Source organism: Meleagris gallopavo, chromosome 5 (genome assembly GCF_905368555.1).
Source record: "Meleagris gallopavo chromosome 5, MGAL_WU_HG_1.1, whole genome shotgun sequence".
Lineage (NCBI taxonomy): Eukaryota > Metazoa > Chordata > Aves > Galliformes > Phasianidae > Meleagris > Meleagris gallopavo.
Window position 1 is genome coordinate 31,810,111 of NC_139408.1, and position 13,573 is coordinate 31,823,683.

At 35.1% G+C, this 13,573-nt stretch overlaps 1 protein-coding gene across 1 annotated transcript in view; it reads left to right on the forward strand.

Moving 5' to 3' along the window:
• Positions 1–13,337, forward strand: part of AQR (aquarius intron-binding spliceosomal factor) — a 47,626-nt gene extending 34,289 nt beyond the window's left edge. The window contains exons 27-35 of the mRNA XM_085225127.1: positions 201–338; positions 1,259–1,330; positions 5,329–5,516; positions 5,841–6,012; positions 7,055–7,225; positions 7,935–8,020; positions 9,044–9,218; positions 10,250–10,363; positions 12,828–13,337. Of these exons, the coding sequence (XP_085081253.1) occupies positions 201–338; positions 1,259–1,330; positions 5,329–5,516; positions 5,841–6,012; positions 7,055–7,225; positions 7,935–8,020; positions 9,044–9,218; positions 10,250–10,363; positions 12,828–13,070 (1,359 nt within the window). The 3' untranslated portion in view covers positions 13,071–13,337. The remainder of the gene's footprint in view (positions 1–200; positions 339–1,258; positions 1,331–5,328; positions 5,517–5,840; positions 6,013–7,054; positions 7,226–7,934; positions 8,021–9,043; positions 9,219–10,249; positions 10,364–12,827) is intronic.
• Positions 13,338–13,573: the final 236 nt, after the last annotated feature.

Below are 13,573 nucleotides of genomic sequence, written 5' to 3' on the forward strand. Positions count from 1 at the left end.
GTGGTATATATACCTCTAGGCAACTTCTTTAGCTTGAAAAGCATCCTGGTGAGCATTTCTCCTTTCAAATAATTTAGACATGCTTTTTGGGACAATAGTCTAATCTGTTTTATTTTGAGCTTAGGGGGCACTCATTTTATGTGCATTTTATAAGTTTGTATATAAATTTTCTCTCAATTCAGTTCTTTTTTCTACCACAGGAATTCAGAGCATTTGAACTTCTCCGCAGTGGCCTGGATAGATCCAAATATTTGCTGGTGAAAGAAGCAAAAATCATTGCTATGACTTGTACCCATGCCGCTCTGAAACGACATGACCTGGTTGAATTAGGCTTCAAAGTAATTGCATTTGTAATAGTAACACTAATAATGTTTTTTACATTTTTTGTTGTTGTTGTTTATCATGTTGTCACTTCCTCTCTCTCCCCACCACAAACCACCTTGTTTATACCTTTCATCTGTCCTAGATCTAAATGACTGGATTATTTTGAGTTGCATATTTTTACCAGTATGTTTCTAATAGTAATTTTTTGAAGAAAACTTTTACTAATGGAACCAGAAGTTAAAGATGGTAACGCTTTTAAGTTGCACATATTGAAATGCTTGAAAGTGCATGCATATTTAAAAAAAATAAAAATAAAAAGTTTTGTCATATTAGATGAACTGCCATTATATGACTAAGTACTAAAAGAAAGGATGAACTGGGAAAGACACCTTTGCTACAGCACTGCTTACTTTAAAAATGAACCATTTGAGAAGAGCTGTATTGCAACGCTGTTTTTGCTCTGCACTGAGATTCATTTACTGCAGATTTCTGACAAAAATGGACAGATTCCCTCATCTCTTTCAGTGTTTTTCTCCTATAATGCACTGCATCACAGAAGTGCAACTTTTCACTGCAAGAATGCCAAGTTAGTTTGCCTCACTGCAGAAAGCTTTTCCCTTGAGGATGAGTTATGGCATATGGAAAGAATATAATGTAGTTCAGATGCAGATTGTTTCTAGATCTAAGGACTGATTGGTATGGATAGGTTTGCCATTGTTGTAATGAGATTTCACCCTCTGAAACTGATTTTAGTCTACTAATGTTTTGTTTATAAAGTAAAATCCTGCTTGTAACTGTCCTACTTAAGAAAAACAATCCAACAGAACTTTTAATTCCCCAGTTAAGCAACTGATGCTTCCTTTTGGCAGATTGAATAACAGTGTTAACTTGTGTTATTTGACTGATGGATTTCTGTGTACTTTTTCTTTCTCAGTATGACAACATCTTAATGGAAGAGTCTGCACAGATTCTGGAAATAGAAACCTTTATACCTCTGCTGTTACAGGTTAGACTTGTATTATAAAACATGCTCCAAAAAAATGAAAATTGAAAGCCCATGTTCTTGAATAATATAGAATATTAAAAGGAAAGTATTTTGTGTGAAAGGTAACATAGAACTGGTATTTCCCATTCACGTTTTTCTTCATTAGTTGTGTATCCTGTGTTTTGCCTGAGTGTCTGTGACTGTCAGGGTTTCACTTTCAAAATGTGAAGAAATGTGAGTGAACTAGTACCTTGGTTTGTCATTCTTTTACTTTTATTCTTTGCCATTTCATAGCTGTTGTTAAATCTTTAATAATTTTATCAGTTTTTTAAATTAGCAATTATTATGAAATAACTGTTTTAACTGTTTCCCAAGTGCATAAGGCCTATCTAATTGCTATCATCTCATCTGCCAGTTTTGTTTGGCCAGTTGTAGTTAAAAATTGAGACATTAAGTGTATGTCTGTTACCTACAACTTTCAGGAAAACTAGAGCCTGGTAGAAACTAGGTATTTTAACTGATGTCACAACACCGCTGCAGATGGATGGGAGGGGAGGAATAGAAACTGGTTCTTTTTTTGTCTACTTTTGACCATAATTAAGCAACTTTTATCTGTCTGCATTAGTAAATGTTTAGCTTGGAATCATCTGTAACTTGTATTATTTGTCAAACCTAGAATTGGTAGATAAAGTAATGTGCATGTGGTACAGTTGAATGAAAGTCTTGTCCTCTTCCTTTGTGATGGTATGGGATTGTTGTAATGGAGGGCTAATGCTGCTACTGTTACAGTTGAGTGTCCAGAGATGTGCGGATGCTTGGTTCCTGGAGACTTTCAAGGCAAGGCTGGATCAGGTTCTGGGCAACCTGACCTAGCTATGGATCTCCCTGTTCGTTGCAAGGGAGTTGTACAAAGATGTCCTTCAAAGGTCCCTTTCCAACTCTAGGTATTCTTTGATTCAATAAGTATCTTTTCCTAAAAACATTTACTCTGATTGTTCCAAATTCATTGTGCTTAGTTAGCCTGTCTTTGAATTTGTTGTGCCTCAGGTGAAGATTGCTGGTCCAGTTCTGGGATTGATTTTAGTGACCTCAGCTTGAGATGCATCACTTCCTTTTTTTAAGAGCTATAGGCCTTCAGGAAAAAGAAAGCTGTACTTGCACATTTGTGGCTTAAATGACAGCTTTCAAGATTTCTCTGTATCTCAAATTGTCATGCAATAAAATTTCACCATTGGAAGTAAAGTGTGGATTCTCTCAGAACTCTTTAGCTACTGAGCAGAAAATGATAGGTGGGAAGTTAGTGAAACTAAGAGCCTATGTTGTTCATTTGATTCTTACTCTAGTGGATTTCTGAAAAATACAGAGTCTGTGTTTGCTCATTTTATAAAAATGAGTTTCCTTTCCGGAAGTTTTGTTTGAAGCTGACGGTTTTCATTGAAAAGGAACAATATAAATTCCTCTAGAAAACCATATCCAAACTCTCATTAAAATAAGAATTTTAACAGAATTTCCATGAAATATTTCTATATTTTACAGCTCATAATTTTTCACATAGCTCCTTAACAAGAGTATCAAATGCAGTTAGGAGTTAATTCATTATAAGCCTAGTGAACAAGACAATGTACATGTCCAAGAATCATGCTGTTGGTAAAGCCCATGCTTTACCAGCTCAGTTGATCTAACTGTAAGCTGCTTCAGTTTGGGAAACATTAGTGTTGCATTTTATCACCTTTTTGATGTGGCAAAGGATGCCACGTTTTGATAACTCAAAGCAGATAGGCAACTGATTATTTAACGCATAGACCTTAAATGGCCTGAACTCTGAGCAGGAACATAGATTTCTGTTATTTTGGGAGTGTCTGGAGAGCAAACAAATTGAATGAGGCTTCCTGCAAATACAAGGAGATTTTTTTTTTTTTTTGCTTAGTTAGATGCTTCTAACTGCCAAAAGGGAATATAGGAGTAAGTTGTAGTTTAGGTGACTTCTCATGGAAGCTGGTCTTTAGCGATTTAGGTTATTTAAATCTGTCTGAAGGCCTGTGTAACAGTTACTCTAGGATGTTGTTTTTGCCTTTTGGCAGTCCTGAATTGAATGCTACTGAGATGCCGTGTAACAAATGATTAAATCCTGCAAGGCTCTTACCGTGGTTTTTGTTGATCACAGAATCATTGAATGGCTTGTATTGGAAGGGACCTCAAGGATCATCAAGCTCCAACCCCCCCGCCAACCTCCATATCTAATACTAGACCAGGCTGGCCAGGGCCGCATCCAACTTGGCCTTGAACACCTCCAGAGATGGGGCATCCACAGCCTGTCTGGGCAGCCCATTCCAGCACCTCACCTACCCTTGGTAAAGAAGTTCCCCGTGATATCCATCCTAAATCTTTCCTCCTTCAGCTTTAGAACTGTTTCCTCTTGTCCTGCCGTTATCTACTCTTGTAATGAGTTGATTCCCATCCTGTTTGTAGGCTTGCTTTAGAGGTACTGGAACACTGCATTGAGGTCACCTTGTAGCCTTCTCTTCTCTAGGCTGAACAATTCCAGCTCCTTAAGTGTATCTTCGTAGAAAAGGTGCTCCAGGCCTCTGATCATCTTTGCAGCCCTAATCTGAACCCTCTTTCCTGTGTTGGGGGCCTCAAAACTGGTTGCAGTGCTCCAGATAGGGCCTCACAGGGGCAGAGAGGGGAAATCACCTTCCTGTCCCAGCTGGCCATCCCTCTTCTGATGCTGACTGGAATACAGTTGGCTTTCTAGGCTGCAGTCACATGCTGCTGGCTCATGTTAAGTTTTTTATCTACCAGGATCACTAATTGCATCTCAGCAAGGATTACCCTGACCAAAGTGTACTTGCTTTGTTGAACTTTGGTAGGTTCACATGAGCCCAGCTTTCAAGTTTATTAAGGGCTCTCTAGATGACATCCCTGCTTTCTGCTGTATCTGCTGCACCACTCAGATTAATGTCTCATGTTCTTTGTCACTGATAAAGATGTTAAAGAGTACTGGTCCCAGAACAGGCCCTTGGGGGGACACTACTCATAATTGACCTCCACCTGGAGATAAAACCATTGACCACACCCCTCTGGCTGTGTCCTTAAAACTAATTCCTTATCCACTTAATAGTCCACGCTTCAAATCCGTATCTCTCTTAGTTAGAGATAAGGATGTGATGGGAGGCCATGTCAATGGCCTTGCAGAAGTCCAAGTAGGTGTCATCAGTTGCATTGGCTTTATCCATCAATGCCATCGCTCCATCATAGAAGGACACAAAATTATTTGGAGAGCTCTTTACTGTCTGAGCTTGAAACTACTGATAAGAGCAAATTATTGTACAGAATACTTGAACTTCTCCAAATCAGTAACTTTTTTTTTTTTTTTTTTGAGAAAAACAAATTAAATGTTTCTATTAGCAATTGAAAATTTTCATCCTCTTACTTTCTTACTAGAGTATCTTCTGTCTTGATGAGTTGGACAGAGTTTTCCTTCCTTGCATCCTGATTAGAGAGGGCTTCAGAGCTCTTCAAGTGTCAAGAAAAGGAACTTCAGGCTCTCTCAAGTAGTTCTCCTGTGGGGAAGTACTAGAGGAACGATATGAACTATAGAGCTGGCAGGCGGAAATCTTCAGGATTCTGATTCTTGGGTAGTGTTTCCCACATGTCTGTTTATTTTATGTTTATCTGTTAAAATGGTCCTTCATTCACTCTGTCAGTACGTAATACAGGCATGCAAAGGATCACAGATAACTAGGAAAGATATATTTAACATACTGAAGAGCTTTCAGAAGGTAGAGGATTCCAGAGGTAAATTGGAGAAACATACAAACTCAAAAACACTTGAAAAGCAGGAAATAGAGACTGGAAAGAATGTAGTAGTTGTCTTTAAACAATTTCAACTCAGTGTAGTTTAAGAACAAATGCTGAAATACCCTTTGCCCTATGAGACAACCACTTGACTGTTCATGTGTTTTAATTGAATGCCTTCATTATATTGTAGTATTTACAGTTGTTTTAATTGATTTTAGAACCCTCAGGATGGATTCAGTCGTTTGAAGCGGTGGATTATGATTGGTGACCATCACCAGTTGCCACCAGTCATTAAGAATATGGCTTTTCAAAAATACTCCAACATGGAGCAGTCCCTCTTCACACGGTTTGTTCGTGTTGGAGTGCCAACTGTTGATTTGGATGCACAAGGAAGAGCAAGAGCAAGGTGAGTGAAATAAAACTGCATATCTGTCTGTTGCCAGGTTAAGAATTGGAAAAGCACACTTACAGTACTGGAAAATTTGGGTTGTTAAGACAGGAGTCTGTGCAAAATGATGATTTAGCTGTTTTGTGCCATTGGTTTCAGCTTAGACTAGGAGACAAGTTAGCACAAATGAAGTTTTGTATACTGTTGTTCTTTCACCAGTTTTTTTAAGTTTTCTGCGAACTGGACAAAAATTAAAAACTAAATTAGTAATAGCAGTAATAATAAAATGTTGAGTGTTGAGTTCAAAAACCCATGTTAACTGCTTGTGTGTTTTTCGGGCAGTTTATGTAACCTCTACAACTGGCGTTATAAAAATCTGGGTAATCTGCCTCACGTGCAGCTTATGCCAGAGTTCAGAACAGCCAATGCTGGGTTTTTATACGACTTCCAACTTATAAACGTAGAAGACTTCAATGGTGTGGGAGAGTCTGAACCCAATCCATATTTCTATCAGGTAAGAGAAATACTGAATGTATACTTTATTTAATCTAGATACGTTTTATTGAATCTGCAATGAATCAAAATACTGTAAACTGATAGTTATGTTATCAGACTTTTTGGTTTTTTTTTTTTCTTCTTGTAATTAATTTGAATATTGAAAAGGATGATAATTTGTTATGCCCTTTAGCTCCAAGTGAATGACTCTTCTTGCTATTTACATTTGCTCGAAGTCATTGGGGGAGAGAGATTTGGTATGTAATTCATTATGAAACATTTTGGCCTATGCCAAATTCAAGATGTTTAGTTCTGCTGTACCGTCACAACAGTGAAATAAATGGTAGAATTCCACTGTATAAAATATCAAAGTTTGCTTTGTGATGCATACTTGAGTTTGAAGAGTCAATGTTTTGATTTAATCTGTATATAAGAATGCAGAAAACTGCATTCACAATATAATGAAACCTCCAACAGTCAGAAGAATGATCTAGGACTGACTATTATTTTAAGTGTAGAGGAAAAAAAAAAAAAAAAAAAAGAGTTGAAAGAAGTTTAATTATTTTAGTTCAATTAGTTCTCGTTTTTAGCATACTGGAGAGTGATTAATTGCAACTTTTTTTGTTTACTTTTTTCGAGCCTTATTAAACTAGTACTAAGCAAGTGCTCTTTTTTCATTTCTTTGTTTTTAAATCCTTCAATTTTAAATATTAATATCTCTACACTATCAACTTTTAATACTTAACAAATTATAGTTCCACAGTTTTACATTAGGGATGAGCTTTTGTGTGTATTGGCACTTGTTGAGTTCTGTAATACTGTAATAAGATGACATTCCTTTGGGCAGACAGCTGTAGGTATAGAAATATGTTTAGCTGTGAATATTTAAGACACTGAAAATCGTTTAAATTTTTCAAACAAGTAAATATTAATATATTTTATGGCTAATGAATATTTAGATTTTAACAAGTAAAACAGTACTTCTTGTAGATCCTAGAAAGCATCAATGAATGCCTATCAAACTTACAAATAAATAACTTTCTTTTTCTCTGTCCTTTCAGAATCTTGGTGAAGCAGAATATGTTGTGGCACTTTTCATGTATATGTGCCTGCTTGGTTATCCTGCAGACAGGATAAGTATCCTGACAACGTACAATGGACAGAAACATCTGATCCGAGATGTCATTAACCAGCGTTGTGGAAATAATCCATTGATTGGGCGGCCAAACAAGGTGACTTAAAAAATATATTGGGCATTGAAGTGGTTCTGTTTTTTCATGATTATCGTATTATAGAACTGATTAAATACATTCCCTGCTTTTTATGCAAGTATTCATTGACTAATGTATATGTATAGCATGTATTTATCAACATTCTGTGGAATTTCACAGTCATATCATCTTGTTTGCCTGTTTGAAACGAATCGTACAAAAAAACTGTGAAATCAGTCAAGTTTGATATGTCACAGACTATATGAGACAGAAAAATTCTTTTCTTTGTCATATATTTTGTCCTCCTTTTAAAAAATAAAATAAATATCCACCTAGAGTGGATATGGTTTAGATTTGGTAAAATACATAATGAAGAATATTATAAAACATACAGAAATGTATTTAGTTAAGTCTGGTGTCAACAGGTTAAAATATGATTTTACAGAATCTGATCATTTTCTACAAACTTCTGGTATTATCTTGCCAGAGTTATGTCTGAATTAAGTAAAAATAGGAAAGAAGTGGTACATAGAGTCCCAGCATCTCCCAGGAAGAGTAGGTTGATGTTTTTTAGTTAAAGGTGAACTAAAACAGAATCAAACATTTCATCTCTCTTCCCATTTACTACAATCTAAATCAGAAGTTCGTGCTAAAATTTTGATGTCATGCTGTAGTTAAAATGGCAAAGATTTAACCTGTGCTGTTTTTTGTTTCGTCCTTTGTTCTCTAGGTAACAACTGTGGACAGATTTCAAGGTCAACAGAACGATTATATTCTCCTTTCATTAGTGCGTACCAAAGCTGTAGGCCACCTTAGGTATGTAGAAAAGAACTCTTGCACAGTTACTGAAGTATGTTTTCCGCATCAGAAGGATGTTTATCATACGCTGCACAAAGTTTCAACTATTTCAGTACATAGCAGAACTGAAGTTTAATGCTCTGTATTGAAGGAAGTTTAGACCTGCTTTATTTTTACTGCGTTCTGCTTCCCTCTTCACAATCACTTTATCCATTACTCTGTATTACTATACTATTACTCTATATACTATACTATTACTCTATAAGAAGTTTATATTATTGCAGGAAGTCTTAAATAGTAGGTAGCTGAATAGGTAGTCTTGAATAGATACTCTTAAATTTGAATTTTGATTTAGTAGTTTAATAGGTATGTAATTAATTCTTGTTGAATAAATGCAGGCTTAAACTTCCTATAAATGAACTTTTCTATAAGTGAGCTTTATTTGTTTTGTATCAGAAGTGTTTGGACACTTTGTAAGTTGTGTTATTTGTAGTCTAAAATGTTTGCACTTCAGCTTTGGAGTAAGGTGGAGTAAGACTTGTCTATTTAGGAGTAGTGAGGTGATGTCAGAACCCATGTTTTCTTATTCAGGGATACACAAGGGCTATTGTGATTTGTTCCCAATGTAAAATATAACTGTTTTTCTAGGCTTTAGAGATAAGGGGTAATTTTAATATAATTAACAATATACTAAGCCTTTTTATATGAACGTTCTAGGATTTTAATAGTTATTATAACAGTATGTAGAAGAAAAATTTAAGACGAGTGTTTTAGTAGATTACTTCGTATTTTCTTAAAAGAAGCATGCTGAAGTCTTAATTCATGTTGTTTTGAAACAATGGAATTAATGAAAAAGTATATGATTAATTTGGCTGTTTTTTTTTCTTTTTTTTCTTTTTCTTTTTTTTTCCTTTTTCCTTTTTTTTTCTTTTTTTCTTTTTTTCCTTTTCTTTTTTCTTTTTTTTTCTTTTTTTTTTCTTTTTTTTTTCTTTTTTTTTTCTTTTTTTCTTTTTTTTCTTTTTTTTCTTTTTTTTTTTTAAGAGATGTCCGACGATTAGTCGTGGCCATGTCAAGAGCCAGACTTGGGCTTTATATCTTTGCAAGAGTATCACTCTTTCAGAACTGTTTTGAGCTAACTCCAGCTTTCAGCCAGCTCACAGCTAGACCACTTCACCTCCATATAATTCCCACAGAATGTTTTCCAGCTGCAAGACAGGTAGGAACAACTGCTATGAATGTCAGTGGTGTGCTTTTTGCCTGCCTTTTTGGAGTAGGCTACAAGACATGGAACTGCAGTGTTTTCACTTTTAAACCACTGCTTCTTGGATAATTATGTCCCTAGAGTTGACTTAGATCATAATACACTACCTCCTTTTAACTGATTTTTCAACAAAACTCATTCACCAGCATAACTGATCAGTTTTGTCTTCTATTTTGTAAGTTCTGCCTGTGAAAGTGATGCTGTATTTTTATTTCAGGATAAATATGTAAGGTTTTGCAGTGTGTTATGTATTTTTTCTTATTATAGAACAAAATATCATTTCTCAAAAAGAAAGTACAAAGCTAACTTCTTTTTGTTAAAGGTTAAATTGCATTCAACTGAGCAATTCAGTATAACAAAAGTGTTGCTGAACTAGATGCCTAAGTAAAAAATTTAATACTGCACTAGATCTTTAGCACTTAATCACAAGACTCGCAATGAATAGAATGCTAAACAAATAAGAAATGGAGGGAACATACCTGCTTTGCTACCTGGAGTTTTGAGAGGGGTATTTGCATGAATCCAAAACTCCATTAGAAATCTTTACCTAGTCTAAAGTGCTGTTGACAAGCTTGGAAGAAAGCCCTTCTTTTGAAACTGGTGCACTTTACAGCAAAGAATAATGTGAGTGTAGGCAAGGAGAAGCTGAGCTTTGGCAGTCACTGACACTAATCTGAGCTGAAACTAGTTGAGTTTTAGTTAAATCATCCTTGAATCCAAAATCTACTTTACAAATTTAGTATTGGAACCCAGCCTGTCCTTTTGAAATTGAATTTCTTCATTGGACTGCAGGATCATGATAAATACAGTTGCCAAAAAGTGCAAGACCTGTATTTCCAACCTTTCAAAAGAATTTTGCTGGTTATTTCTTAGAAAGCATTTTTTAAAATTTCTTCAGTGTATGTTTCCTAATCCAGTAAAATATTTTTTTGAATAATACTTCTGTTTCTTTGCTTGCTGAATTCCTACATTTTCTGCTTCTTTAGAATGGGGAACCACCGACTCACCAAATACATGTTATCAAGAATATGCCTCAAATGGCTAACTTTGTTTACAACATGTATATGCACATGATACAGAGTACACGCCACTACCAACAGGTAAGGACCTTCAACTATTCAAAGGTATGTATACAAAATAAAACTTATTTTGGTAAGCAACAGGGAGTGCTGTTGTGGTTTGAGACTGTTACTGTTATATTTAAAATTCAAAAAGGTTTTAAAGCTGAGAGTGAGAATATTGAAATCTCTAAAATCTTGCAGTAGCAAGTAACTGAGGATGCAATTTAAGACCTTCTAAATAGATGTTAAAACGTGCTAGACGTGATTCTGTTTGGGCACAAAAGTTCTTTGTTAATGCCAAGTAACTAGTTTGCCCAATGTTTAATTGAGGTAAACTTGTGCATTATATTTCAGTAAGTGGAAGCCTGGTGGAATAGTGTTTTCTAATAGATGCTTTCTTGACATGGCTGCAGCCTACAGAGTTTTAGAGTCTCCTTGCCTTTAAATCATTTTAATTGAGTTAGCTCACTGCATTTTCCAGTCTGGTTAGCAGCTGTAGCACTTGTGTGTGCAAGTCTGGAAGAATTTTTTTTTTTTCAGCACTGGTTCAGCACTTCACTTAATAGTACAGTGTAAGAAGTAGTGGTAGATGACTTTCTCACTTTTTATACTTAATTTTATCACTGCTTAATCCCTGGAGCAGAATTCAAAACCCATTAGGGATCTTGAGTCCTTACTGTGTATGTAAGCAGAGCTTTAAAACAGTTTAAATAGTATATAGAGGTCTGCTTTTAGTCAGTGTACTTGGATCTGTAGATGGCTAGAGATAGTTGACAGTCAGCATAACTGGAGAGGTCTTTAATGCTATCCCTGAACTGGAATGCCTTCCATTTAATGTCTGGGTATATCATGTTACTTATAATGTAATCTTACTTGGTACTCCCTTGTTGGTTTTTGCTCTTCTGAAGAATTTCTGAAGGTGGAAAATACTGATGTAAAAGAAATGCTATCTGATTGTGCAAAGAGCATCAGCATGATTCCACTTTTCTGAAAGATCTAGTTTCTGTTCTCTATTGCAAGGTTTGTTTGACTCCTTAACTAAATGTGCACCTGAACATTCTGCTAGTACCAGATATTCTTTTTAGCATCTTAGTCTTATGCTGCTAGCTAAAATTAGTTTAAAAAAAAAAAAAAAATAAGAAAAAAAACTGGTTCCCTACTGTGGCAATGAATCACACTACTGCAGCAGAAGCCAAAAAATGAAGTTAAAAAAGAAAAACGCAGACAAGGTTTGCCTTATCCTTTCTGATATTTTTACATTGTTGTATTTTTTTTTCCATTGGTCTTAACAATAGAGTCACAAAGCACATCACGAATCTGGCTGCTTTACAGAAAATCTGAGTTTGTCTCATACTTTGAGGATATATATATATATATATTATATATATAGTTTCAAAATCAGAGCTCTTTTAATTATTCTTTTTTCCATGAGTAAACGGATTATGGAGATCAGTGTGATAACTTCAAAGTCTGTGGAAAAAAAAATGCTTTTCTTATCTCTGCTGGTAGTCACAATTATTGCATAGATTGATCCAATGCTTGTCAGAAACTTGTAATATTAATGTCATCTAATTGAAGATAAGACATTACTGTAATTAAACACTTAATTTGTCAAGTGAAACCAAGTTGCCTTTAAGCAAAATGTAACTAAACAACCATCCTTGGGAGATTTATCAAGCTTCTATTTCATTAAAATATTGTAAGGAAGTATCTGTCATGTCTTTAGATAATGTCAGGCTGCAGAAGTATAAGCATTTCTATACAGCCTGAGATTGAATAACTTCATCGTAATCTTCTGCTTGCTGTATACTTGGTTGTTTTTTGTTTTGTTTTTTTTCTCCAGGTCTAAAGTAGTTGCCACTGCTATTTGTAATGCTTTCTGCTTGCAAACCATGTTCTTGGTTGTGCACTTTGCACTAAAATACTTTTACAGAAGTATTATGTGAAAAATATCTAAGCATTTCCTAATCTGTTACTGGAGTTTACATTTTTCTACACTAAGAGCTGTGGGTGAAACTTGTATAAATACAGATAATGTACATATAAGACTTTATAAAATGTTTCAAGGGGAAGTTACTGGAATAAGTTATTAAAGATGCTCATAGAAAAGGGACTCCGGCTTATCTAGGAGTTTGTAATGTTAATAGGTGAGGTTATGGTAGAAATGAGCTTGTTATTTCAGCAGCACTGTAGTCCCATTACTTGAGTGGCTGATGGAATAATGAAACGTGTTTGATATCCTTGAATTGGAAGTACTGAGTTTTAACACTTGCTTTTCAGGCAAAAAGAATAAGGCTCATGTGTGAGCCAGGATGGTTCATTTTATTTGTATAGGAGTAAAATGTCTACAAATGATTGAGTCTTCTAAATTTGAAGTTGTTAAACTTATCTGATGCAAAGCCCTAAATCTAAGATGAACAAACAGCTTGAGCTAAAATAGGAATAAGTGCCAGAATGATATATTTGTTGTAAAAACTGAAAACTTTTTTTTTTAAACATCCAGCGTTTATTGCCCCCACCTGCCATGATTGAAGAGCCTGAAACTACTCAAACTCAAGAGTCTGAAGCAGAAGTTGAAGTGCAGGGTATTCAGGAAGATGCAGAAGAAGAAAATAAGGTAGAAGAAGAAATGGTAAAGGAAGAATTGAAAGTGTCAGAAGTGGATGGACATAGAACAATGCCAGAACACCCTGGAAGAGACAGTGATAGTGAAGACAGTGAACCTGAGGATGAGAATGAAAAATAATCCAAGTGATGTTTGTACTCTTACTTATTCTGGAAAACAAATGGGAAAATGCAGTTAGAAATATGATTGCTATTTTTACATTGACTTTTCTTAAATGATTCCGTGTGTGATGTAACCTTTTTGTTCCTTATTTTCACTGAATCCTTTCTGGGAAAAAAGATGATTTGCAGTCGTTCTACTGAGTTCTTGTGAGTACCAGTAATGTAACTTGTTTATTCACCTCAAATGATATATATAAGTTTTTTAGTAAAGATACTTTTACACAAATTTGGAATTTTTTTCTTAAGCCTTTAATTTCAGTTAATGAGTTAGCTGTTAAACTTCCCTGATTACCTATATTTAGTATTGATCAGACACTGTAGTTTCCTTAATATTTTGCAGTGGAGAATTTTTTACATGGAACGGTGCTTATATACACTGAGATATTGTAGATTTTGGCTTGAGTTTAGTAAGCTATTTAATTGCAAGTTTGAGAAATGGGAATTACCATGGCACTTTGAAAT